This window comes from Platalea leucorodia (assembly GCF_965183815.1).
Source record: "Platalea leucorodia genome assembly, chromosome: 16".
NCBI classification, from domain to species: Eukaryota; Metazoa; Chordata; class Aves; order Pelecaniformes; family Threskiornithidae; genus Platalea; species Platalea leucorodia.
The window spans coordinates 6,123,965-6,151,762 of NC_138838.1; the positions used below are offsets into that span (position 1 = coordinate 6,123,965).

The window sequence follows — 27,798 nt, forward strand, 5'->3', positions numbered from 1 at the left end:
TGGAGAGAAGCAACCAAACCCAGCTGGCCCCCTCCATCCCAGGGGTGATGAGGCATGTGCCCCCTGGTGCTCCGCACCTCTCTGCTCCCCCCCGCCCTGGGGGGGTCCCCAAACCCCATTTTTTATTATTATCCCCTTGCACTGGAGCGGTGGCCGTGCATGGCAGGCAGGGGAGGGCAGGGCCGGCCGTGCAGCCCCCCTCACGCCGCACCCCGGAGTGCTGGGGTGGGGGGGGGGCGGCTGGGAACCTGCTGGGGGGGGTCGGGAAGCGCGGCGGGGGGAGGGGGGGGGCTGCATTGCATTGAATCGCATCGCATCGCATCGCACCGCACCGGCGGGGAGCGGGGCTCCGTTGGCTTCCACCTCCGCGCCCGGAGAGGAGGGGGAGGAGGAGGAGGAGGAGGAAGGCGCCTCCCCCTGCCGCCCTCCCCTCGCTGGCACCCACCGGAGCCCGATGCGGCTCCGGCCGGGCGAGCGGCCGCGGGAGCGCCCAGCGGCGGGGCCCCCCCGGCGGCGGGCACGGCACGGCCGGCCCCGGCGGCAGGCGGGGGGGGGGCCCGGAGGGGGGGCGAGGGGCACAACCCCCCAAACTTGCCGCTTTCCCCAAGCCTCCTGCACCCCCTCTTTAATTTTATTTGCGAGCAGGATGGGGTGCACCCCCCTTCTTTAATCCGAGGGGGGGAAGACGACAGAGGAGGCGGGGACCCCCCTCCTTTGCATGCTCATGGCCGGGTCCCCCCGCTTCCAGCCCCCGCAGGGGGGCAGCGGGTGAGCCCCGGCCCCGCTCCCCCCAAACTTTGGGTTCGGATGCGGGGACTCCGCCGCCGAGCTGCTCCTGCCGCTGATTAATTGCATCTGCCTGGGATTAATTATCCACCCGCCTGCTTTGGGTTGTGGTTTGGGTTTTTTTACCTTTTTTTTTTTCCCCTGGGGGGAGCGCTTTAATTCAGCTTTTTTTTTGTTGTTGTTTTTTTGAAGAACCGCGCTTGGAGATCTTATTTTTATTCTTGTGCACGGGGGGGCTGGCGACCTGCTAGCCCTGCAGCATCATCCTTCATCAGCACATCTTTTCTTTTCTTTTTTTTTTTTTTTTTTTCCGGGAGGGGGTTACACGTGCTCTTCTCCGCCCCCCCCCCCCCCCCCCCCCCCGGCTCCTGAGGAGGAAGAGGAGGAGGAGGAGGAGGAGGAAGAAGAAGAGGAGGGGGACCCGCCCCCGCCGGCTGGGCGCTCCCCCGGTCGCCCTGCAGGCACTGGGGGGGGGTTGCGGCAGGTTTGGGGTGCGGGGTGGGGAGGGGTGGGGGGCCGGAGATGGGGTGCTCTGCTCGCTGAGCTGGGGGGCGCAAAGCCGAGCCCCCCCTAACCTGAGCCGGGTCCCCCCCCTCCCCAAATTCCGCCGTTGGCTGCTGCTCCCGGCTCGCACGTGGTTGGATTTAGGGGATTTCTGCGGTTTTTTTGGTGCTTGGTTTGGATTCCTTTTTTTTTTTTTTTTTTGCCACGGGGGTGGCTCGGGGCCCGCCCGGCCCCCCGGCTTTCTGGCTGCCCCCCACCTTGCAATGGCCTCTCCGGAGAAGATGCACCCCGGGCCGGCCGCCCTCCTCTGCTGCCTCTGCTCCCTGCTGCTCCCCGGTAAGTGCTGCTGGCACCGGGCGGGGGGATGTGTGTTATGTGTGGGTCTGCAATACGGGGGGGTTGTGCCCATCTCCCCCCTCCAGCCCCATCTGCCCCCCCAGGGGCAGCCCCTGCCCCACTGTGCCCGGCTGGGACCCCCCCCCTCCCGTAGCCGCCACCTCCCCCGGTCCTCTGTGCCCCCCCCAGCGAAATGGGTAAAGATTAGAGTTTATTCCTGGCTTAATAAAATGACAGCTTGTGCTTGCGAGCGCTCGCAGCGGGCTGTTTCCCCAGGCAGGGAGCGGGGTGGCAGGGGGGCACATGGGGCGAGGGGGCTTCGATCCCCCCCAGCCCCCCCTGCCCCTTGTCTCCTTAATGCAGAGCTGCTTTAGCAGCAGGATCAGGGGCTTTATCCGCTATTATCCACTCGCTTATCCACCAGACCCGCACCCAGGCACTTTCCCAGCCTGCGCTGAGTTACAGGGCAAGCGCTGCCGAGGTGGCATCGTTTTGGGGTGTGGGGATGGGGATGCAGCCCCTGCCATCCCTCTGTTTCTTTCTGATCCCCCCCCCCTGGGTTTTGGGGTTGGTGGTGTTGCCCCCGCCTGCGGCCTGGGCAGGGGGGGCCGCTGCCTGCGCTCACTTGCCCTGAGTTGCATCCAAATCACTGCCGTGCCGTGGCTGAGGCGCGGTGACATCCCGGCCTGCCCCGGTGACAGCCCTGGGGATGCCGGCACCTGCAACTGGGGGCTTTTTTTGGCAAGCGAGGCCGAAGAAGGGTCATGCACCCTGGGGACACGAGGCTGGTTTCTGTGGATGTTTTTTTCAGATGCTTTCTGTGTAAAACCAAGCCCCACAGATGCCCTAGCCAAAGCCGCTTTCCCTGGCAGCCGGCTTGGATGAATAGAAAGTGGGGGGCTGCTTGCAGTTTGGGGGGAGCCACCTGGACCCCTCCTGCCAGCCTGGCTCTGGCCGTGGGCTCGGAATGTCCCGGGGGCGGGGGGCTGCGCTGCCCAGCTCAAACGAGACCCCGCAGGAGCCTGGCTCCATTTCACACCAGCAGCCCATGGCCAAGGCACTTCTGGGGCTGAGGCAGGGCTTTCTCTGGCATCTGCAGCCCCCCGAGGCTCTTGGAGGAGCTGGGGGAGCTGCTCACCCACAGTGGCAAAAAAAGGCAGAGGGGGGACATTGGGAGCATTGCAGGGAGCTGGCAGGGGGGGTTCCACCCTTAAAAAACTCTGACCCCAAGAGAGGAGCAGAGATGCTCCAGGCTGGCGAGCACCGCAACTTTACGTAGCATCCTTTGGGGTGGCAGATGCTGCCCCCCTGTATCCCGAGACTGGGCGTATCCTGGGGTGCTGCCTGGGCAGGGTGTGCTGGCAGAGCTCTCCTCTTTGGGACCACCAGCTCAGGGGGTTTGCAGGCAGGGGTCTGGCAGCCAGCAGGGAAGTGCAATCTCCTTCCACTCCTCAATTTGCCGGGATGAGATTCAGCCGTCTGGGTCGGCGCTCCCCCACGGCGGGTGCGCTGCCGAAGGCGGCTGTCAGCTTTGCTGGCAGGTGACGGGAAATATCCCTGTGGAAGCGATCCATCAGGAATCGCCTCCAGTGCAGGGGCTGGATGCGGCTCCCTGCTCCCCATCCCCTCCTGGGCATTTCCGAGCCCCCCTGTCGCTGCTGGGACACCAACAGCCCTGTGGGTCAGGCCTCTGGTTTATCCCAGGGCAGGATCTGGCCCCGGGGCTGGGGGACGCGATGGATGGGGGGGTCCTGGTGGCGGCGATGCCAGCATGAAGTGGGTGAGGGTGGCCTGTGCTGGATGCGGGGCCGGGGCTCGCCACGCTGCCGCGGGAGGATGCCTGTGCCGGCGGGGAGAGAAGCCTCTGCCAGGAGTTTTTAGGCTCTTTTCAGGATGCGCAGCTGCCCTCGCTGCCGCTTCGGCCTTTCCTGGACAAATAAAGGTCTCGGAGGGAGGCAGAAAAAGAGGCTGAGAGCTCCTAATTCTCCCAGCCTTTCTTACAAATCTCGCGGGCTGCCTGCGGGGGTGAGCCGGCGGTGAAGCAGCACCCTGCTCTCCTGCCCAGGGTCTTTTATTCCCTTTTCCCTTGTTTTTTATTTAAGAACAACCCTCAGCACCAGGCTTGCTCCTGCTGTGCTCCCCTGCCGGCACCCAGAGCCCCGGGAGCCGCTTGGCCACTGGCCCCAGATCAGCTGCTTCCAGAAAGGGTTTTTTTGGCACCTCTGGGGTGGGATGGCCCCAGGGCTCAGGGGAGGGATGGACAGAGGGACCCCGGGGCTGCGGCATGGTGGAGCGTGCCAGTGGTGTGTGCTCGGCGTGGTTGTGCTGCAAAGCTGCAAGGGACCTGTCGGGATGCGGCATGGGGGGGTTTACCCACTGTTTTGTGAAATAACTTGGGCTGGCCGTGGGGTTGAGCTTGGACTCCTGCGTCTTCTCTCTGCTGCCTGCTGAGCCTCGTCCCTGCAGCGTGCCTCAGTTTCCCCTTTCCTGGAGGCAGCACTCACCCAGAGGCAGTGGACCAGGGGTGCTGGGATTATTCAGCGTCTGTCCCAGCGTGCAGGGCAGTCTTGGGGTCCCACGCTGGATCCTACAGCCCCAGCACCTCCGTCGCACTGCCGGTGGGGATGGGGCCATACCATTCTCCCTCTATCTCCCACCGGTTATTCCCACCATGGGCAAGTCCCAGGCGTGGGGCTGGGGGTGAAGGACAACGCTGTGGCCCGTGGCTCCATCTCTGGTGGGGGGCTCCAGCCAGTGCACCCCAACCCCAACAGGGGGAATACTTTAATTTTTTTTTTTTTAAATAACCCATCCCTGTTTCGGCTCAGAGCATCTCCCGGCTCGGGGATTTTCAGACCAGCAGGTGGAGATGTGCAATAACTCCATGTTGAACTGGGAACGTACACCCGGCGTTTGCTCATTTAACACCCAAACTGGGAACGTACACCCAGTGTTTGCTCACTTAACAGCCCCCATCCTGGCCATGCCGATGGGGTCGGAGCGGCTGAGCATCCTTAGCTCCAGCCAGGAGCAGAGAAAGGGCAATAGGACCTTTCCTTGCCCTGGCAGGCAGGTGAGAGGACAGGATCTGGCCTCTGAGCTGGGTTAAACCTGGCACAAGTTTTACCTTTGGTGCTGCAGGAAAGGGGGTCGTGCAGGGGCACCCCGGAGCCGAAAGCCTTGCATGATGCCAGGGCTCACTCCATCTGCCCCCAACCCCGATACCTTAAATCCCAGTAGGATGCTTGTGCTGGGACATGGGGGTGCGAAGTTGGACACCCCACCAGGAAATTGCCTTTTCTTCTACCCCTTTTGTCCTCTTGGTGTTGTTGAGTAAAGAGAAAAGGATAAGAGATGCTGTCAGTGGCATGATGGAAATCGTCTGAGCGATGATTTTGGCGAGCATCAGTCGCAGGCTTTGTCCCTGAGGGTTTTGAGATGCGTTAGGTGCCTCGATGCTCTCGGCCAGAACCGTCCTTTTGTGTGTGCACGTGTCTGTGTGCGCACGCCGCCGCACCCTGGGCTCAGCCCTGCTGCATCGCTGGGGGAAACTGAGGCAGGGCATCGGGCAGGCAGCGACCCCCAGCTGGGGATTGCTCAGTGATTTTTAGAAACCTGGCTATTTTGGTTTTTTTTGAAGTGCTACTATTTAATTCACCTCACCATGACCGGCTGCTCAGGTCCCTTCTCACCCAGCCTCTCTGCATCCTAAAAAGAGGAGGAAAGGAAAAACCAACGCAGCCAGGTCTCTGCAGAACATCCCCAGTGTTGCACCACCACATCCCAGCTCCATCCCCTCCCGTGGGCCCCCAGGCCCTAACAGGGAGGTGGGCAGCAGGATGTGGCCTCATCCTGGGAGATGATGGGTGAGGGAAGGGGTGCTTACATGGCATAACCTGATTTTTTTTTTTTGGCTTCTCCAATTGCCTGGCCAAAATGGCCTGCGATGAGTGTGTGGAGGAATCTGCGAACTGCCCGTGTGTTCCCCTCCTGTGCGGTGCCCGTCACTGCTGCCGTACGAGCATCCCATCCATCTGGAAAAGGTCACTCTCGCTAATCTAATCAGAGTCTTTTATTATTAAATACATGGCTCTGCTAACAAGCAGCCCCTCGGGGCGGGAGGGAGGTGGCTGCTCCTGGGGTGGGATGCGCTGTGACAGGGCCGGGGACCCTGGCTGTGCCTTTGGGGACAGGGTCCCTCCTGGGGAGTTTGTCCACGTGTGACACCAGGACGAGGAATGGTTCCAGGGCGGTAAGCGAGGTGCGTCCCGGTGCTCCTCGCCAAGGGAAGAAGTTGGAGCCCACCGTTTCCCTGAAAATTGGGAGAAACGGAGTCCTCCAGCCACATTTGGTGGTGGCCCAGTGATCCCCATCCCGGAGGAGGCACCAGCCGGGCTGGGGGATTTATGGGCTGTCACCTCTCCCCCAAATGCCCTGGGTTTGGGATGCAGAGGCTGCTCCTCAGGATGTGGCTCTCCTGGGGACCGGTCCCTTCATTTTTCTTAAGCTGTTGCCCGACCTGTTGCCACTCCCCGCTGGGCACACGTCCCTGCCACCGCTCGCTGCTCTGGCCTCCCGGGAGGATACCGTAATCAAGGCAATTCACAATCTTCTGATGAAGCCGCTGCCTCCTGCCAGCGAGCATTTTCCCATCGCTTGGACAATATTTGCTGTCCTTGATTTTTCAATAGCTCTGTTAAAAGCCTAAGGAGATGCTGCTGGGGTGGCTTTGCCCCTGCCCACAGGCACTGTCACCTCCTGGTCCCTGCAAGAGTTAACGGGGCAGGTTTTGCCATGATTAAATGGGCTTGGCTGGGCCGGGCTGGGGTTTTCCCCAGGACTGGCAAAAGTTGAGAATTAATTAATTTTTAATTTTTTTTTTTTTTTTTAAGGAAAAGCTATGTTTTCCTTCTTGAAGATAAATAAGGTAGAAAATGCAATACCCGCCGCTGGCAGCTCAGTGCGGCTGCTAGATGTGCTCCTCTCTGGGTACCAGCTAAATTAAAAGAAGAAAAAGGGATGTATTTGAGCTGTGCGTGTTTGGTGTTGTGGCTGCTTTGCTGGGTGGCAAAGTGCTGAGCTGGTGAAGTCCCCAGCCTGGTGCCTGTCCCCAACCCTGCTTTTGGGGCCACTGGGTGGGGTCTGGGGCTGATGCTGGACCCCAGCCCTGGCTATGGACTGGGTTTATCTGAGGCTTCTCAATGCTCCTTGGGAATTGAATCCCGCTCCGGCTCCAAACGCAGCCTGACACACGTCACCAGGGGGGAAAATTAATCGGCGTCTAATCAGTGTGAAACGTGTCACTTGGCACAGCCCGGGCTGGCGGTGGCAGTGGGGGGGCACAGCCCAGGAGGCATATTGGGTGTTCAGGTTTGGAGGGTGCTGGGAGGATGTTCCTGCTCCTGGCCATGGTGGGAGGGGACGGGGGGATCTGAGCAGGACATGTGGCTTTGGAGGGGGTCATTGCATCGCCTCCACCCCAAGACTGTGATGCTGGGGGGTTTCTCCCTTGGGAGCTGCTGTCCCTGTCTCTGCTTCCCCAGGCCACCCCTCAGGGCTCTCCCCTGCTGCTTGTCCCCCCACTTCTGGGTCTCCCAGGGGGGTTATTTGGGGAAAACATCTGTGCCTGCCTGCCTGCTGCTGGGGGGCTGCTCCCAGCATGGGGGGACACCCAGCCCAGGACCCACCACAGCGCATGCTGGGGGCTCAGGGGCTGCTGGCTTTATCCCGGGGCAGCTCCCTCCCTGCTGCCTTTTGGAGCCCCCAGGCATTCCTGTGGACATTCATGGCACTTCTCATCCTTTTTTTTCCTCCCCTTTTAATTCATTTCTTCATTTTTCTTCCTCCTCCATAAAGGCCCTCTCCTCCTGTCCCCCGGCCTGTCCCTTGCTGTGATTTGTGGAAATTGCTCTAAAGTAGCTGCCGTGTAAAAGCCTTGCCTGCTCCAGGAATTTATGGCAGGCTGCGCCTCTGCACAGCACATCCCATTTAGGCCATATTTATTTATTCCTTTAGGTTCCTTGCTTTTTTTCCCCCCTCCCTTTTAATAATTTCCTGGGAGAAATGCAGAGCTCAGCACCACAGCCTGGTGTGGTGCTGGGATGGTTCCCTTTTGCTTAGTGCTGCCGGCTCTGAAATACAGGCTGTGTGCTGGCCTGGGGCTGAGTCCCGCCAGCATTTCTTATTTTATTGCTTCTGCCGATGAAGCCGGGCTGGACCTTTTGGAGGGGGAGAAGTCTCAAGGACCTAAAAGAGAGGAGAATATAGCAGTGCCCACCAGGCATAACCACAACCCTGTATTAGACATGAGAGAATCCACTTGGAGCCAGCACTGCTGCTCACAGGAAGGCTTGATTTGCTTTTCCTAGCCAGCACCCACTCAATTCCTACTCCGGGCTGGTTTTGGGAAGCCTGGACCAGTTTAACCTCCTGGGCTGAGCGTTGCGGTCCTTGGTACCATGGGGATTCCCAGCCCTGCCACCCCATCACCGCCACGGCTGTGGGCAGAGCTGGGGGCTGGGAGCATCCCCATGTCCCCACATCCCTCCCTTCCCCGTGGCCGCAGCTGGGACGTCTCACTGCCACGCACCGGGGGAAGGTAATTTTACATTTGTAACAATTATTCACTTAATTGAGTTCCAATTAGCTGGGGCTGGAGATGGAGGCTCTCGGAGCGTTGGAGGGAAGGGAGAGCTTGTTGTCTTTTATGTCACCGAAAACAATTTTCAAGGCTTCGGCTGCTGGAAAACATTTCGGAGGTTGCCATGAGGGGCCCACCTGTATTTTCTAATTTTGGCTTGTGTTTTATTACTGGCTGGTTTTTTTGCTGGCTGCGTGGAAGCGTGGAGCGGATGGGGGCTCGTGTTGGGGCTGACTGAGTTTTGGGTGGAGGTGGAGGCCTTCGTTTCCCCTTTTTTTGGTTTATAGGGTGTTTGGAGTTGCTGACCCCGCTTGAGTGGGAGTGAATGCGGCAGGGATCGGTGCTGCAGGGCAGGGAGGGAGAAGGATGAAGGCGATGCCCGATCCTGGGATGGGTTGGGAGATGATGTGTGAGCCCAGCCCTTCCCTGGGAGCTGGGGCCGCCTCTTAGCTGGAGCATCCAGCTGTTGGGACATCCAGCTGTGGGAGCTCCAGGTGTGGGACATCCCTGGCATTTGGAGCCACTGCCGCTTGTGTTTCCCCTTTGGGCTTGGCCCTGATGGCTGTGGGGGCAAAACCTGGACCACCAGATTTTGGGGCTCTGAAGCCTTAGCTGGGGATCTGCGGGACGCTCGGGGGAGTGGGGTGGCTTTATGCTGGCTTGAAATGAAACGGCATTTGGGACATCCGTGCTGGCATCTTGCTGGGGAACAGCTGGGCTGGGCTTCCTCCTCGGGGGCTGCAGGGTTTTGCTGTGGTCCCCTGGCTCTCGGCGTTTTGGGTGGACCCGTCACCTCCTTGTCTCACCCGGGTGCTGACCCATGTGGGGAAACTGAGGCAGTGGCGTGTCCTGCTTTCGTCTTCCTGATTCAGGGGTGGGATCGTCACCTTGTCACCCTGATATGGGGCAGGATCTGGGGAGAATGGGAATGCTGGTGGCCCTGGCAGCCCTGTGGGAGGGATGCTGCGGCGTGGCCGGGAGGAGAAGCATTCCCTGCTTGTGTTTGCAGAGAGCCGGAGACGATAGCTGTGCCCTGGGCTGCTGCTGTTGGCAGGGTCCCGGGGCCCGTGTCCAGGGTCTTTGGCTGCTGATGAAATCCTGCTGCGTTTTCATCCCGTGGCCAGGAATCCTGGTGACCAGTGAGTGCCGAAACCCCTCCACAGGAGTCCCGAGCCAGGCTTGAAGCCAGTGTGAAGCGCTCTGCTACGGGCAGTAACACAGCTCCCTGTCACCGCCGTGCCGTCCCTCCCCGCAGCCCTTCCCCTGTATTTATTGAGGGTTTTTATCATCGTGTCAGCTCAAGTCATTGCTTTATGGATGACTTCCTCAGCTTGCTCCGAGATGAGACCACCACAGGGCCCCAGCCACAATGGCCTGGCGTGGGCCATAGCCACGGTGCGTGGCAGTGGTCTGGCAAGAGACCAGGCAGCCCGGGCTGGTGTCTCACGTCACCGGTATTTCGGCATCTCCCTCATGGCTGCATTTGGCCCATTGATGCACCAAGCCCCCAGCGCTGCCTGTTAACACCATGAGAGGTTTCAACCCTCCTGGCATGACCTCAGAACTCCTCTCCCTCTTCTTCTTCAGAGCTTTTTCCTATATGCTCTTCCCCTGCTAAGTGGGGATATATGTGCTGGGAGCCCCCCACCGCATCCCATGGGATAAGCTGGGATAAAGATCCCCCCTGGAGCGTGGCTAAAGTGATCCCTATGGCAGACAGCTGGGGCTGGGGCTAAGCTGAAGCTGAGTGCTGGCTATCAGTGCTGGATAAGGGGAAGAGGAGGAAGAGGAAGCTCTTCAGCCTCGGGACAGTGGATGGGAGCAGGGATGGGGCTGGCAAGGCTGCAGCGGGTACAGGATGGAGAGGCTGAGCAGTGCTCCCCCGTGCGCCATTTGCTGGGGATTCCGGGCAAGAAGGGAAGGCAAACGAGCCCGTATCCCCCACCAGCCATAGCTACGTCCAGTCTGTCCGTCAGCCTCTTTTTCCATGTGTCCATCAGTCTGTCTGACCCCAGCATCCCCCAAGCAGGGGGGATGGAGCAGGAGGGTGTCTGGTGGTGACCAAAACCCCGCGGTGGAGCCCTTGCCGAGGGGGGGACAAGCAGGGGCTTTTGATGGTGCTTTTTGCAGCAGCAAGACCCCTCGGCCTGCGGGGGTCCTCTTGGCTTTAAGGCATGGCTGGAGGGTGCTGCCGCTGTCCCCGCGTGCCCTCACAGGTGGGGGCAGTGGCTCAGCCCATCTGGCTGTGCGGCTGCGGCCGGTGTGGGGCACATCTGGCTGGGCAGATGTGGGGGCTCAGCGAGGGGGCCGCCAGCAGTTGTGTGTTTCCATCTCCCTCTCTTCCCCCTTCTCCCTGCTGTGGGTCGCAGGTCACCCCAGCTTCACGTGGGCTGCCGTGGGGTGGGAAGGAGGGGACACACGGGAGTCCCATCCCCTCCTGCTGTGGGGCTGGGGTGGCTCCTCAGCCTGGCGGGGTCCAGGCAGCCCCCAGGCTGGTCAGAGCCTGGCCAGGCACAGAGATCTGCTTTTTTTGCTTGCGGTGCCGAGCTGCAAGGGTGGAAGGACCATATGGTCCCCTTTGCGCCGGCCTAATAAACTGGGGAATGCAGGTCAGGCGCTGCAAATCCGGTTAACCACAGCAGGCCACAGAGCAGAGCCAGTGGCCGGGGCTTAACCCTTCTGTCCCCCCAAAACCCAGCCAGAGGTGGGGGCACAAGAGCCACCTTCCCTCCCAGGGGCTGCGAGAAAGCAGGGCAGGGGCTGGGGACAGTGCTGTGGGGACTGGAGTCTCCTGAGCTGTTTCGCTTGTCTCTCCATCCTTCCATCCATCCTTTCTCCTTCCATCCATCTTCCTTCCATCTCCTGAGCTGTTGTGCTGTCCGTCCTTCCTTCCTTCCATCCATCTCCTGAGCTGTTTGTTGTGCAGTCCATCCTGCCATCCATCCTTCTGTCCATCCTTCCTTCCATCCATTGCCTCTTCTCCCTCTTCCTAGAGCTGTTCTCTTGCTGTCCATCAATTTCTGATCTGCCTATCTCCTTCCTTCCATCCATCTGCCCATCCACCCATCCATCCATGCACCCTCCATTCCTTCTGCAGGTTCATCGATCCTTATCCGCCCTTTCTTCCTTGCTACCTAGCCAGGAGCCATGCATCCATACATCCAGGTGTCTCCTTCCTCCCTTCTTCCCTCCCCACCCTCCGTTCCTCCATGGCTCAGAGGCTCAGCCTGGGCTGGGCCGGGCTGTGATCCGCCCTCCTGGCACCCACCCTGGGCTGGATACGGCTGGGTTAGACCCTCTCCCAGCAGGATTAGTTTACGGCCAAGGAACAGAGGCGCCGGTCCCATCCCCCTCCCGGCAACAGATTATAGCATAATTTAAATGCATTTTGTCTGTGGAAGGAAATAGCTTCTCTGGGTGCCGGCAATCTGCCTGCGCCGAACTAATCGTGACCGTCGCATTAATCTCCATCCCAGCTTGTCACCGCTCCCTTCCCCCATCCGGCATGGCCGGGGTGCAGGTCTGTGCGTGGGCCCGGTGCCGGGGCCACCCCAGGTGTCCCCACCACAGCAGGGCTTGGCATCGCCGTGCCTTCCCTGAGTCGTGCAGGGTCCCCAGCACACGTCTGAGAGCCCTGCCTGGCTGCAGAGAGGAGAGGGGCTTTCCTTGCCCCCCTCGGCGCACAACCCTTATTTGCCATTGGAGAATCCCCATGGCAAGGAGGATGGATCCAGTTGCTGGGGGCTCGGACTGGGGGTCTCTACCATGAGCCAGGGCTGGGTGCCAAATTGCAGGCAAAAAAACGGCTGGTTTTGCCCTCCCAGTGCAGTGGGTGGCAGCGGGTGCCCCTCGCCAGCAGGCAGCTGGGTGCGGGCTGGGTGCTCGCTGGGGCGGCACAGAAGCTCTCCCGTCCCCCCACCCAAGGGACAGGCGGTGACACCAGGTGTTTTGCACCATCCCAAGGGTGGGTTTTGCTCAGGCCCGTGCTGAGCATTGAGTTGGGTGGGTTTTGTGTGGGTTTTCTTTGTGAAATGACCTGATCCTTCCCGAAACCCCAGAGATTTTTAAGGGATAAAACCTGATGCTATTTCAATGAGTCAGTTAAACATAGCCTCTTTCCCTGGCTGCCCATGCCCCCTTCGGTCTTCCCGGTACCTCACCCAAGCGATCAGGCTCATGTCGCTTCAGCTAGTGGATCCTTTTCTGCAAATAATCTCATGCCTTGGAAAAAATCCCCTTTTCTAATTGCTGGGGATGGCAGGAGCAGCCGTGGCTGTGTCAACCAGCATGCAGGGAAGATGCAAACCTTCATGTTTCATGGCAGAAAGCAACCTCCGTGAGCCAGAGGAGCAAGAAGCCCCTTGCTAGTGGTTATTTCTGAGCAGAGTGGCACCCATGGGTGCTTTCTGGGGCTCAGCAACTCTCCTGCAGCTCCTGGCTCTCCGGGAGGTAGGAAAACGGAGTGGGCGAGTGGGATGGGCTCAGCAGCTGGCAACCTCGCCGGTGATGCCGACAGTGTGTCCCCAGCATCTGCCTGGCCCCAGGGAATTCGCTGCCTGGCTCTCAGACAAGTTTCATCCCAGGCAGCGTAGCTGCGGATGCTGCCCATCCCCGTATCAAGTGCTAATCCCTTTATGAGCCCTCTAATCTGCTTAACTCCCCCGTGTCCCACAGCAGAGAGTTCCCCGGGTGGGCTGCGGGGTCCCCCTTCCCCTTTGGCCCTGGGTGGGCCCAACCAAGGCCGTGCTCCCGGCTGGGGAAAGCCCCAGGGTCCCAGCACACTCCGAAGCCCCTGCCAGGGAGGCAGCCGAGCCGTTCCCGTGAGCCGAGCCGTCACATCCATGCCTTTTGCCGTCGCTTGACACGGGTAATTTGGGCTCTCCTGCTCAGGAGCCGCTTGGGAGCGGTTGCAATCAGCGCCAGGAACAGGGGATGTGGGGGGCTGGCAGAGAGCCGAGGGGGGCGGGGGGGGACCCAGGCCTCCTGGGAATTGCTGGCAGCCGCTGGCGGATGCAAAGACCTTGAGATGTCTTCCAGGCTCCCGCAGCTGCCGGCACAGCGCGTGCCGTTAGCCGGGCTCCGCACCGACCGCCTTTCACAGCATCTGCTTTAGCAGAAAGATTTTCATGGGTTTTCTTTCTGCTTGCCGGCCATGGCAGCAGGGTAGCCGGCTCCCTCCGAGGGGCTCGGGCAGCTCCAGCCCCCGGGAGTGTGTGGCTGGAGGGCACTGCGTGCTGCCTGCGCAGGGGCTGCCTGCTCTGCCTGTATGGTGTTTATTCTTTTTTAAGGCAAAGTGGTTAAAATGAAGGACAAAAGGGATTTCTTAAGGGCCGTCAGACCTGGGCGCTGCTGGGGTTTGCACAAGGTGGCACCAACATCATCTTCATCACTTTTCCACCGGGCTGTGTCTATGCCTGGAAAAATTGATGCTGGGCCAGCTTTGGTGCACAGGGACAGCACCGCATGGGTGGCATCCCTGAGTGGGTGACGGATGACAGACTGGCCGTGACACCATCCTTACAGGCAGCCCACGGGGACTGAGTGGGTCTGGGGTGAAGGAGCCGATCTGGCTACCTTCCCCGTGTGATCTGGGAGCTAAAAGCAGGAGGAAAGCCTTGGTCATAGATATTGGTGGGATCTGCCAGCCAAAAATTAGTCTAGACCTGCCTAATTTTTGGTAATGAGCCTCCGGAGAAACTCGGTATCCTTTTCTCTGTGCATTTGGAAGCAGGGATGTGGCCAGTTATGCCCTCTTTCTACAAGTGGTCTGTGCTGTTTTGACTGGTGCCTTGTGGTGCCAGGGTGGTTTGGTGAGGCTGGAGCCACCCGCCAGGAAGCACAATGATGCCCGAGGTCCCTGGGGAGGTCTTTCACAATTTTTTTTGTGGGAGGGAAACCCAGCCAGGCTCTCGCTGCCCTTGTGAGGGGTCTGAGGGCTGAAGGACCAGCTCCTCCTTGCCACGGGGCTAGACCGCTCCCACCTGGGTCTGCTCTCCCTGCTCTGGGGCTCAGGATATGCTCTGGGGGGTGATGCCCTGTGCTAACCCACACTCTCCATCCTCTTCACAGCCCACGCCAAGGGGCCAGCCCCCAGCCCCGAGCCTGCCGAGCCCCCCGGTGCCATCACACTGCCTGTGAGCTACCGCCTGTCCAACACCCGCTTGGCCTTCTTCCTGAAGGAGGTGGGAGCCGGCCCAGCAGGCAACGGCAGTGCCCCGCTGCAACGCGCCGAGCCCTTCGTTGTCTTCCAGACCAAGGAGTTGCCCGTCCTCAACGTCACCCTGGGGCCCTTCAGCACGGGGCTGGTGCTGCCCAAGGAGCAGCTGCAGCCCTCCAGCACCCTGGAGGTCCCGGACCGCCTCACCGTCAACTGGAAGGTGCGCGCCTTCATCATCCAGCCCCGGCTGGTGGCCAACCAGCCCGTGGTCCAAGTGCTCTTCTACGTAGCCGGCCGGGATTGGGATGACTTCGACGTCACCGACCGGCTGCCCTGCGTGCGGCTCCACGCTTTCCGTGACGCCCGTGAGATCAAGAGCTCGTGTCGCCTGCGGGGCAGCCTGGCCACATGCCTGGTGCAGGCAGAGCTGCCCCATGCCTGGTTCGGCCCCCCGGCTGTGCCGCTGGGCAGGCGAAAGAGCCCTGAGAGCCTGGAGGTGCCGGGTGAGAGCCAGCAAGCCGAGCTGTACTACACCCTGCATGCCCCTGACGGGGCCGGCCAGTGCCTTGGGGAGACAGTTCCCCGCCGCGGGGCCGGGGGGGCCAGGACCGAGGGTCCTACGCAGCACCCGCTGCTGCGCATCGGCAGCGTCAGCCTCCTGCAGCCCCACCCCGGGCAGCCCATGCAGGAGCATCGGCTGGACGGTAACATCTTCATCCGCCTGCCTGACAAGCCCCTCAAGCCGGGCGAGGTGCTGAGCATCCTCCTCTACCTGATGTCCAACTCCACGGTGGAGCACTTCACACTCAGGTAAGGTCCTGGGGCTGCCCCCACTCCAGGAGCAGCTGCCTTTTGAGGGGATGGTTGTTTTGACTGGGCTGTGCGAAGGCAGCCACAGGCAGGAGGGAGAGGATGAGGAGCGTGTATTGCATTTATGGGATCTGCCAGGGGGTCGACTGGGTCTGGCAGGGCTTTGGGAAGGTGAGGGAGGCCAGAGAAGCAGCTGGCACGTGGTTTTGCAACGTTTTGCGGCTTTGCAGTGGGGGCTTCTTGAAGGGAAGGGAGAGGCCATCCATCCAGGATTTCCATCTCTGCATCACCACTATGAACTGCTGTCTTCACCCTCCCAGTGCTCCCAGTTGCACTGGGATTAGGGCTCTGCCAGAAGATGTGGGTTTGTTCACAGCCACTTTGAGGACAAGGTGCAGTATGGCCATGGGGCTGCTGCAGAGTGAGCAGGGGCTCTCCGTGTCCCCCCCCATCCTGCCCCTGCACCCACCTCCTAGTGCTGAGCACCCCAGTATGGGGAGGTGCATGGGGGGACTCCCCTTGCTGCATCTCCCTACGGATGGGGGGACGAGCCCCGGCCACATCTCTTCAAAGGGCATTTACAAGTGTCCCTGTGGCCACCGGGCCAGCAGCAAGCCCCTGGCACAGGGGACACAGCACTCCAGGCTCCCCTGTCCTTTGCCCTGGGGATGCCCAGCCCCACAGGGGTGTTACTGTCCTGGGGGGCAGCGCTGGGGCTGGGGGACCAAACTCGTGCTGGAGGGGTGATGGGGGACACAAAATCCTATGAAAAAGAGGGGCTGGGGTAGGCTCAGCCCCATGGCTGTTCCTGCCAGCCTGGATGATATTTTCGACAGCCAGGAGGGATCGTGGGCAAAAAATCCCCCTATGCCTGTGGCAGGGTGCCTGGGGGGGTCCAGGGGTCCGGGTCTGGCCCTGACCATCGCTCTCCACAGGGTGAAGGCCAAGAAAGGTGTCAACCTGCTCAGCACCAAGTCGAGGAGTGGGCAGTGGCTGGTGAGCTCGGAGCTGCTGACGGGCGGCAAGCACTCCACCGCCACCGTCGACGTGGCCAGGGCGGATGGTGCCGGGCCCAGGTAAGGGACCCTCCTCTCTGCCCCGTCCCCCCCAGCACCAGGGAGGCTGAGGAAATTGGTGGGGTTTGGCCCGTAGCGGGTCTCCCTTTGCCCCCACCCTGGGTGTCTGGTTGGCTGCAGTGCCACGTGGGTGCTGGCAGGGGAAACTGAGGCATGGTAGTGCATGGCCTGGACTGAGAGACTTGGAGGCACTGAAGGGGGATGAGCAATTTTGGGGTCAAACCCACGGCCCAGCTGAGGCTGGGGTACGTCCCGTGCCGATGTGGGAAGGGGCTTAATTTTGTGTGTGGTTTTTAACCCCAGCTGGCACCGTGCAGCTGGCTAAAGGGCAGGTGAAGGTGGGTTTCATGGCCCAAGGTGGGCAGGTTTGTGGTCAGGCAGGCAGGTGCGTTCAGGTGGGATCTGCTCCGGGCCAACACAGGCGACCAAACTGGGGCTCCAGCAACGCGCTCGCAAGTCGTTGGTACCATTTAGCAGCTGCATCCCTGGCTCTGAGCTGGGATCACTTGGCCATGTTGGGTGCTGGTGGGCACATGTGGTGGATTTTGTGGCTGAATTGTGAAGCCGTGGAGGATCCATGGAAGTATTTTAATTTTTCAAGAAGTTTTAATACCATGAGAGGCAGCAGCTCTTTGCTGACTATCCTGGTGTCTCCTCCGGGAAGGAAGGGGAGCAGTCCCCAGACAAGGTCCCATTTGGACCCCAAGGTGATGGATGGGTGTAGGATGGGGAGCACGAACCAAGGCAGCACCTGAGATGGGCAGAGTCAGTTCTGCCCTTCTCAACACAAGGACGATGCCCATTCCTGGGGGTCCAGGAAAGGCTTGGGTCAGTTGAGGAGAGTCCCGGGGATAGAAATGAGAATGATCTGAAGGAGCGAGGACACACAAAGTCAAGTTGAAAGCCCAGAGGCTGCTCAGCCTGGAGACGGGAGACGTGGGACTGGCCTGTGAGCGCACCGGCGAGGGGCAGCTTTGCCCCTTGCATCCACGTGGGCAGGACACAGCGAGCAAGGGCAGGGCTGGGCACAGGTCAAGGTCCCTAGCTGGAAAGACTTTGAAGTGCTGGAATTCAGTTGTTCCCTGGCTGTGGCATCTCAGTCACCCTCTTTGGGGACAGGGAGACAAATGTCTCCAGGAGCTGGGTTAAAGCGAGTTGATGCACTTGAGCCGAGTTGAGGTACTTGAGCTGCTCTTGCCCTCTGTGCTGGAAATCTCCCCATATCTCTGCCCCCCCACCCCCAAAACTGAGCGAAGCTGGGGATGAGCTCTTGCAAAAAGCAGATCCTCAGCTCTGACTGCTTCAACTGTGAGCTCTCTGCAGAAAACCCCTCCAAAGGGCTTACCCAGAGGGTGGATTTTCCTTTACCCCCACACCATTGCTTCCAGATACAAAATGCAGCCGTAGCATCTGAGCCCACAGCCCTGTGGCTGGCATCAGAGCATCTCTGGGGCCACGAGCCCCTCCATCCTCTGCATGGCCACCCCAGCACCCCTGCACGCAGCTGCCAGACCTGCTGGCAGCGAGATCCTCTCCTCTCCCCCTTCCCCCTCTCCCTGTCTGCCGCCGCTTCAAATCAGCCTGGAAAGGTTAGAGACGGAGGATGAATTTAAAGTGATTACAATCACCTTTTAGACAAACAACTCCATCAAATATTAACGGAATGGAAAGTATGAATGACTCAAAGCTGTGTTGCCCTCCAGGCTGTGCAGCCGGAGGAGTTTGCTTTGCTGGGGCTCTGGGGGCTTTTGGCAGCACCGGCTGCGTGGGGAGGGGGCGAGGGCCCTGAGTTTTGGGGTGATAATGGCCAATTTTGGATGTTCTGCACACCAGCAGCTGCATCCTAAGTTATTCCCCAAGTCTGGGCAGCCCGGCTCTTGTCTCTGCTGTGGCTGAGAGCAGACGATGCTCAGGGAGGGCAGAAGACGGTGGCTGGCCCCTGGCAGGGCTCCTGGGATGCCTAGGGACACCCCATGGTGAGGAGTCCCAGCGCTGAACCGCCTCTGGCATGAAGGCGCAGCTCTGGTTCGCCTTTGAACATGGCCCTTCCTGGCTGTATTTAATACTTCTGTGTTGGAAGAGGCAGTGAGCAGCCAAATCCCCTTCTTCAGACCAGGTGGCCTTTGGCGATTCCCCTTGCACCCCCGTGGCTGCCTTGGGGGCACAAAGTCCCAGCAAGGCCCCACCAGCCCTTGCGCAGCAGCTCCACTGCAAAGCTCATCGTCCCTGCTGTGGGAGCAGGGCTTGCTGTGGCCTGGAGCAGCCCCAGCTTCTTGCTCTCCCCTTTCTCTTCTCCCTTTCACTCATTAGATATTTATCAGAGAGAAACCCGACTGTATCCTGCGTTCCCAGGTGGATGGGACCTTCTCGATGGCCGCTACATGGCATGATGAGAGTGGGGCCAGCCCCGGCTTCCCCTTCTGCAGGGATTTCACCTTTCCTCGCCCCCCTCCCTCCTACTGCTCTGGGGGGCTTTTGCCAGCTTTGTGGTTCACAGGGGCTCGGGGGTGTCCCCTGGGGATGCTCCGTTTTGGGGCAGCATTGGAGAAGTTTGGGGGGGTTGAACCCTGAGTCACCCCAAGGGATTTGCAGGTGGGACACAGAGATGGGAGGGCAGGATCGCATCTGGGGAGGTTTGCTCATAGGGATGGGGTGTAAGAGTGATTTACCCTGCTGCCATCTGACTGTGACCAAGCTGTGATGCAGAGGACAAGGGACACCAGCTGCTGAGTCCCCTTGTCCCCTTGGACTGGCACTATGTGCTGGGTTTGGCAGCGCTTAGCGTCTCCGTCCTGTCCCGCCGCAGGTACACCCCAGGGTTTGCTCCCTGTCCGTTAGCTCTGGGTCCCGCTGTCCTCAGCAGTGGCATTAAATGAGTGGGGTTTTGATGACCTGATGGTCTTGGGGTCATTATCCCCTGCCGGTCCTGTCTGCTTCCCCATCCCCTGCCCGTCCGCCCCACGCATCCCCGTGGCTGCCCGTGCAGGATGAAGGACAGCCCTGCCCCGAGTCCCAGCCCAGTGTTGTCCCATCTGCTCTCTGTGGTTGAACTACTTTCTCCCGTGCCTCAGTTTCCCCATGTGATCCCCTTGGAAGGGGCTGTAAAATCAACAGCTTGGGCTGGGCTCTTGTATAGGGACTTTATTTGCTGTCCCCAAGCCTGCTGCCCTGCTGGGTGTGGGACACTTGGGGTTTGACCTGTGGGAGATGAGCATGCAGGCGTGAGCAGCCCAGGGTGGTAAATCCAGCCACACTGCCAGGAAGACAGAGCCGGGGAGACGAGGGCAGTGCCTGCAGCCACCCGCCATCCCCCGGGGCCGTGGCCACACACTCACCCTGTGATAATATATCACCCGGCAGCCTTGGAAGAGCACCCGCTTGAGCCACCGAGATTTTTCTCCCGCTGGGGAGAGGCAGTGAAATACATTTCTCTCTCCCAGTGGGAAGATCCCCATGGGAATCTGCAGGTTCCTGTTGGAGCAGCCCCTGGGGGGGGAACAGGACTGCTCTGTTTGGGAACAAGCATCGTGGTGGCACCCACAGCATGGTCCCCCCTGCAGGCATGGGGACCCTGAAGAAGGGACCTGCAGGGGATGCTCTGCATCACTAGAGGGGACCATCCGATGCTGATCCTGGGGTGTCTGTGGGACTCAGGTCACCCAGCTCACTGCGTCCCCCTCCTGTCCCCCCGCTCAGGGATGGGGACTCGTCCTCCGAGATCATGCAGCTGGATTTCGAGATGGAGAACTTCACCAGCCAGTCGGTGACGCGCCGCATCATGTGGCACATCGACTACCGGGGCCGCAATCCCCCGCCCGACCTGGAGAAGGTGGTGACAGAGCTGACGGTCATCCAGAGAGACATCCGGGCCATCGTGCCCCTGGCCATGGTGAGCAGGTTTCGAGTCGTGTCCCTGCCCTCTGCTTAGCTTATCTTGTTTGATGTTGGGGATGGGTTGGGTTCCCCTGAGGGATCTCCCACCAGCCCATCTGCCCCGTAGCACCTATACATCCATACATCCCACCCACCCATGGGTCCTACTCTGCCCCAGGGCTGGAGCAGGAGAGGGGCCAGCCAGGATCAGGAACAGGCTGCCCTCTGACGTGATGGTCCCCTTTGTGCCCTGTCCCCAGGACACAGAAATCATCAACACGGCCATCCTGACGGGGCGGACAGTGGCCATTCCTGTGAAGGTCATTGCCATTGAGCTGAGCGGCGTCATCGTGGATGTCTCGGCTATGGTCGAGTGCAAGTCCAACAATGAAGACATCATCAAGGTGGGTGCAGGGAGGGGGCTTTCATGGCCCTAGCGAGGGGCTGAGCTTCCCCCAGGGTGCTGACCCCAGTAGCAGCACGGGCTGGAGCTGGATGAGCTGGGGCTGGTGGCTGAGCTGATGTGCCACTCAAGCCCACCCCGTCCCAAGCATCATCCCCTTGGTGGCTTCAGTCCACGTGTGCCTATCCCTGAGATTTGTCGGGAGAAGGACAAGGCACTTTGTCACTGTCCCTGGAGAGCCCGCGGGATGCTCTGGCGCTGCGCAGGCTGGCACCAGGCAGCAGCAATAACTATGGGTTATCACGGCACTTAGTGCTGATAAGGTGAAATATTGTCACCTCGCAGTGTAAGCTGCACGTTTCCATCAGCGGCTTCACTCGTGCCTCTGGGTGACATTTATCTCCCATTCGGAGCGGATGCTGGGCTGAGCTCGGGCTGGGGGCTGGCCCCAGCGAGGCATGGGGGGATGAGCCGGGCAGCTGGGGATGATGTAGGGAAAAAGGGGGCTGAGGGAGAGGAGCAAGATGGGCTGCATGGGAGAGATGCTGATAAGGCGAATGCAAAAGACTCGCTGTTGCAGCAGCAGCGATTGCCCACCCCTCCACCCCAGCTGCTGAGGCAGCAGTCGGTCTTCAAATCCAGCCATGATTTTTCCATCACCAGACCCATTCATCCATATACATTTTTCTATCACTGTATGTATCCATCTACTCACCTGCCCGTATTATTCTATCACCATTTCCATCCATCCATCCATCCACCCACCCCTAAACATCGTTACCTTCTCCCAAACACCACCCGCCCCCCTCCCTGCGTGCACCCAGCCAGCCTACCCTCTCCATGTCCCCGCTGCATCGGGAAGAGGAGCCACACTGGGGGTCTGGGCTCTCCCGGGTCCCCGAGGCCAGGTGGCATGGCCCCTTCTCCACCGGCTGCTCTCCCAGCTGAGCCAGGGGTGATGGGCAGAGCCCCGGCCCCGCTGCCCTGCGCCCCAGCTGTGTTGGGACTTGCTTTCCCTGGCGGTCCGTGGGTGCGTGGGCAGGTGACAGCCGCTGTCACAAACTGTTTACCCAAGTTCTTGACTAAAACTCCAATCTGTGCGATTTACAGCGCTGGGGCTAATTTATGGAGACCGGTCCTCCACAGCATGATAAAACACTGGAGCAATAATACACTTCAGGATGGACTCCAAGACACTTAAACTGTTTAATGTGCTGCCTTTCTACTCATAAATCTATTTACACGCTGTCCCCAGACCTGGGGGGAGCAGACGCATGCACACAAGCTGGATGAATAATGCATGGAGCAGCCCTCCGGCCCCAGCTCGCCTCCCGCTCGCCGCTCAGAGTCCCGTGCAATTTCTCGCTGAGTTATTTTGTGTTTGTGCTGGAGCTTTGTTTCCGAGGGAGCTCTCGGTTACCTGCTGAGATTGGGGAGTATGATTACAGTGTCAGGGCTATAAACCTGTTACATAAATCAAAGCTTACATAGTGGGATGCGCTATCTGTTACTGTAAATAATTTAATGTGAAGGAGGGCTGGGGATCTGCTGCTCCCCACGCTGCCTGTGGCTTGGTGGTGGTTGCTCTGGTGTGTAATGTGGAGGGAACATGTCCTGGACCTGGTGGAGACATGGCTGTGACAGTGCCAGGGCTGCCCGTGAAGGATGGTGGGAGAGCACAGGTGGGAGTTGTCACCCTTGTCCCCTTCTGTGGTGACACAGGGCAACTGCCCGTGCTCAGCCCAGAGAGAAGGACATCATCACCCAAAGTAGTGTACAAATAATCCCCCTTCCCTGCCTGCGTTATGGCCTCGGGAACTGCGTACATGTTGAGGGACGCGCAGGAAGTGAAGGGCCACCTCTGTGCCAGCGACGCTCAATGGGAGATGCTCAACCTCACCTACTATGTGAACCTTTCTTAGGAACCCATCATCCACATCTGCTTGAGGACCCACCAGGAGCAAGTCAGCTCAGTGGGGCTGAGCCTCCGGGACTCTGGTCACCCACAGCTACTGCTGGGACCCCTAGGTGGCCAACATGGGGTCCCACCAGCCACCGTGGCTCTTCCCACTCCCAAGAGCCTTGGAGAAGATGTGTCCCCTTGATCCCATGCTTGAGGCCATGCCAAGGGGGGAGGTCCTGGCCGCAGAAGTGGAGCTGGCAGTGCCTTGGCTCAGAGCCCGGGCAGACCTCAGCCTCTCACTTCCCAATGCCTTGCTGCGAATCCGGGAAGTTTCTCCGAACAAGCATGCACTTCATTTAAAAGCTAATCTGCAGTCACTCCATCATCAGGACAGGCCTGATGTGCTGGGATTTTTTTTTGTCATAGTTTCAGCCCCCCCAGTTGCAAAGCAAGTGGTCCCCAGAAGAAGATGCCAGGGGGGATTTATTAGCTAAGGTAATGCAAGCAGCAGCCCATCATATTCATTGTGATAAATGGCACAATGTCCAGAGCACTCCTTTGCTGGAGGATTCGTCCAGGAGCTCATCTTTATTCAGATGCCACCCTGCCGGAGATGAGATTGTCTTTTCAGACGTGCTGAGCTGGTATCTCTGATAGGAAGACAAGGAACAAACCCTCCTGCATTGCACTTCCCTCCCGTGCCTGGGGAGTGGGGACTTCCCGAGGAGCCCAGGTCCCAGGCTCTGCCTCCTCCACCGGCCCCGGGGACCATGGGTGCCTCATGGTGGGCTCCCACAGCCAAAACATGGAGCTCTTGTAGAAGTCAGGCCCTGCTCATGGGCTGGGAAATACAAAGTTCCTGCAGCTGAATGACCACAAGTGCCCAAAGATAAAGTGGGGAGAGAGAGAGTGATGCTATCACCTCCACTGTCACCTACCACCTTGCAGGATGGACTCAACCCCTTATCAGCCATCAGAGAATCCACACGGGACAGCAACTTCTTGGAAATAAGCCTTTCTGTGCTGTTGAGGTGCTCGGTGCATCTGAGAGAGTGACTGCACTGCTGGCTGAGCAAAAGGGTTTTATTTTTTCTAGCAGCAAACAACTCGGATGCAATTCCTGATGGTGTGTGAAGGGGAAAGGGGTCAGGGTTGGGCCATGGGGCCACTGCAGATGAGAGGCTGGAGCCTCCCCAGCCTGGCTGTCTCCTCCCACCCTGTTGACTCTGATGGCCTAAGCTGAAACACGGACGATGCTGCAGTGGCATCCTCTTAGCTCCTGAATTGGCTCAGATTGGTCAGTAATAAGTGGCCCCCACAGGATGTATTTGTTTTATAGCAAATTTAACTAATGGCATTTGCATAAATGGGAATTAAAAGAGAAAGAGAGAAGATGAATTTGAGGATTCAGATGGACTCTTGGGAGCTCTTCCTGGGGTTAGCAGGAGGGACGAGGCCGAGGCACCGGTGGGTACCTGCACACGGGCATGCGGCTGGTCCGTGCTCACTGCCTGTGCCCTCTGGGCATGGGTGGAGGAGATCTGGGGGCAAATGTCCAGGATGAGCAGTTTGCAACCTCTGTGAAGCACCCATGGATGCTTCTAGCTCGAGTGTGGTAATGGGGTACAATTCGGTGCAGGGACCAAAGAAGCTGAAGCACCAAAAGAAGGTGCCTGCAAGGGCTGGCAGAGGAGCTGGGTCAGGGGGAGATACATAGAATCATAGAACTGTTTAGGTTGGAAAAGACCTTTTAAGATCATCAAGTCCAACATTAACCCAGCACTGCAAAGCCCACCACTAAACCATGTCCCTAAGTACCACATCTACCTGGCTTTTAAATACCTCCAGGGATGGGGACTCCACCACTTCCCTGGGCAGCCTGTGCCAGGGCCTGATTACACTTTCAGTGAAGAAATTTTTCCTAATATCCAACCTAAACCTCCCTTGGCGCAGCTTGTTACAGACGTGGTGTGTGTGGGTGATGCCTCTGAACAGGGACCTCGCGGAGGAGAGAGCATCCGCGCTTCTGGGGCCACCTTTACCCTGGTACATGCCAGGTGAAATTCTGCTCCTCCAGCACTTCCCATCCTCCGGGAAGCCTCCTGCCAGGATCTCTGGTGTGTCTGTGGAAGCATTGCAACCCCCCATTCTCCCTTCTCCACCAGGTCTCCAGCAGCTGTGACTACGTCTTCGTCAGTGGGAAGGAGTCACGGGGCTCCATGAGTGCCCGGGTCACCTTCACCTACGAGCACCTCTCTGCCCCACTGGAGATGACAGTGTGGGTGCCCAAACTGCCACTGCACATCGAGCTCTCGGATGCCCGGCTGAGCCAAGTGAAGGGCTGGAGGGTGCCCATCTTGCCAGACAGGAGGTGGGTGCTTTGGGGCCACTGCGCCTGGGGTCTGTCCAGCCTGGAGAAGGCAAGGTGAAGGTGGTGGAGAGGGTCTAATTGCCTTGTTCAGCTGCTTAATGAGCGGGTTTTAAAGATGGTGGAGCCAGAGTCATCTCAGAGGTCCCCAGTGAAAAGGTGAGAGATCATGGACACAGGTTGCATGTTTGTATGGAAGGAGGAAAATTTCATAATGAGGGTGGTCAAACACTGGAACTGGTGGGGACCATATATCCTTGACAATGGTCAGAACTCCAAAATTAGCCCTGCTTTGAGGTCTAGAGACCTCCAGGTGTCCATCCCAACTTGAGATATCTTGTCCTCTTGGCTGGTTAGGGGGCAGAGATGCCATTGGAGATCTCATGGGCAACAGGCATCTTTTTGGCCAGGAGCCACCATTTTTCTCCCATGCTTGGGGAGACCCTGCATTTCTCCCTGCTTGGCCACCCCTCTCCTTTCCTGGGTGGGCTGAAGAACCGTGGCGGGGGGGAGCTTGGTGGTGCTGCGCACCCACTGCCCCATCCCGCAGGTCGGTGCGGGACAGTGAGCATGAGGAGGATGAAGAGGAGCGGAAGCAGAGCCGGGGCTGTGCCCTGCAATACCAGCACGCCACGCTGCAGGTCTTTACCCAGTTCCACACCACGGCAGCGGAGGGCACGGGGCAGGTGGTCACCATGCTGGGGCCCGACTGGCTGGTGGAGGTCACCGACCTGGTCAGCGACTTCATGCGCGTGGACGACCCGCGGGTGGCCCACATGGTGGACAGCTTCACGCTGGCCGGGAGGGAGCCGGGCACCACGCTCTTCAAGGTACCCATCCCGCCACCTTTGCCCCCTTCCGCCGGTTTGGCTGGCGGTGGCAGGCGGTGATGGGCACCCTCGTCCCCTGCAGGTCGTATCCCCGCTCATGGAGGCGGTGCTGGGGGAGACGCTGGTGACGGTGGCGGAGGAGAAGGTCAGCATCACGGACCTGAAGGCCCAGGTGGTCTCCAGCCTTTCACTGTCTCTCCACCCCAGCCCCGGCAATAGCCACACCATCATTGCCCGGACATCCGTGCAGCAGACCCTCAGCTTCTTCAAGCAGGTGAGGCCGGGGGGTGCACTCAAGCTTGGGGGGGCCCAGTGGGGTACTTGGGGTGGGGTGAGGGCTCCGTCTGCAACCCCTGCTCCCAAATCCTGCCACAGTCATCCCAGGCCCTCACAGCACCCGCTGTTCTCCAGACACCCTGGTGACCTCCAAAGCACCCCAGAAATGTTCACACTGACCTATGAACCAACCCTGCCCAGCCTGGGGACAGGGCACAACCATGGGGACAAAGGGGGCTGGAAGAAATCCTATACAGTTCACAGCTGAGCTCTAGTAGCCACATCTGGCACCTCTGGGGCTGGGATTTGGGGTGAGCCTGGGCAAGCATGGGGAAAATTGAGGGAAGAATAGGCAAAAGGGAAAAACTAGTTGATGGTTGGAAGGAACAAGATGGATGATGGAGGGATAAAGGGTGAATTGGATGGAGAGAAGGATGCAAAGGAGGAGGGACAGATGGAGGGATGGACAAACAGATGCAGGTGGGACTGGCATCGTGCTGGGCAACCGGTGCCTGTGTTGGTCCCGCAGGAAGCGCTCCTGAGCCTGTGGATTTCCTACAGCGACGGCACCACAGCCCCCCTCTCCCTCTATGACCCCAAGGACTACAACCTGGTGGTGAGCAGCCTGGACGAGAAGATAGTGTCAGTGACCCAGGACCGGGCGTTCCCCTTGGTGGTGGCAGAGAGCGAGGGTGCAGGGGAGCTGCTGCGGGCTGAGCTGGTCATCTGCGAGAGCTGCCAGAAGACCAAGCGCAAGAGTGTGCTCTTCACAGCCTTGGCCAGCGTGCGGGTCCACTTTGGGTCTGAGGAGGACCCAACCTATGACTACGACCATGTGTCCAGCAAACCAGGGCTGGCGGAGACGGGCGCGAGTACCACCCTGCGGGCAGAGGTGGAGAGGAAAGCAGAGCCAAATGAGGACAGTAGGATGTCCAGCGCGTCTCACCCCACCGAGGACTTCCCCACTATCCCCACTGGCTTCGTCCAGGTGACCAGGGGGCTGACAGACCTGGAGATAGGCATGTACGCCCTCCTGGGTGTCTTCTGTCTGGCCATCTTGGTCTTCCTCATCAACTGCATTGTCTTTGTGCTGAAATACCGGCACAAACGCATCCCACCTGAAGGACAGACCAACATGGACCATTCCCACCACTGGGTCTTCTTGGGCAACGGGCAGCCCTTGCGGGCTCACAATGACCTCTCTCCCCAGCCCGAGAGCCCCGGGAACCCCCTGGAAAATGTCCAGACCTGCTGCCACGGGGACCACCACAGCAGCGGGAGCTCACAGACCAGCGTGCAGAGCCAGGTCCATGGTCGTGGGGATGGTTCCTCGGGGGGCTCCACGCGGGACCAGAGCGAGGACCCGCTCAACTCGCCCACCTCCAAACGGAAGCGGGTGAAGTTCACCACCTTCGCCACGCTGCCCTCCGATGAGCTGGCCTACAATTCCATCCCCATCGCTGATGAGGAGGACTTGGAGTGGGTCTGCCAGGACATGGGGCTGCAGGACCCCGAAGAGCTTCACAACTACATCCGCAGAATCAAAGAGATCGCTTAATGCAGGGGCAGAGGGGACAGGGTGGAAGGGAGGGGGCTGCCATGCTGTGCCACGCCACGCCATGCCACGCCGTGCCACGCCACGCCACACCACGCTGGCTGCTTCCCTGGGGCTGGAGACCCAAATTTGGCTCTCTCTTGTGTGTTCCTTCTTCCACACATCTCACGTCCTCCTCGCCTCCTTGGAAGGTGCCCCCGGGGGCCTTTTTCTTTTCTTGCCCTTTAGCATCTGGTTTTCCCAGGGGAGGCATCAGCGCACGTGCAGCCCCCAACCCGCTG

The 27,798-nt window shown here is 59.6% G+C and overlaps 1 protein-coding gene across 1 annotated transcript; it reads left to right on the forward strand.

Moving 5' to 3' along the window:
• Positions 1–1,553: 1,553 nt before the first annotated feature.
• TMEM132E (transmembrane protein 132E) lies at positions 1,554–27,520 on the forward strand (the record flags this gene model as incomplete). Its single annotated transcript, XM_082328032.1, has 9 exons — positions 1,554–1,626; positions 14,336–15,233; positions 16,169–16,309; positions 20,006–20,198; positions 20,443–20,586; positions 24,654–24,859; positions 25,407–25,686; positions 25,769–25,960; positions 26,492–27,520. 9 exons carry the CDS (start codon positions 1,554–1,556, stop codon positions 27,518–27,520), a joined length of 3,156 nt encoding a protein of 1,051 aa, XP_082184158.1.
• Between the last annotated feature and the right edge of the window lie 278 nt (positions 27,521–27,798).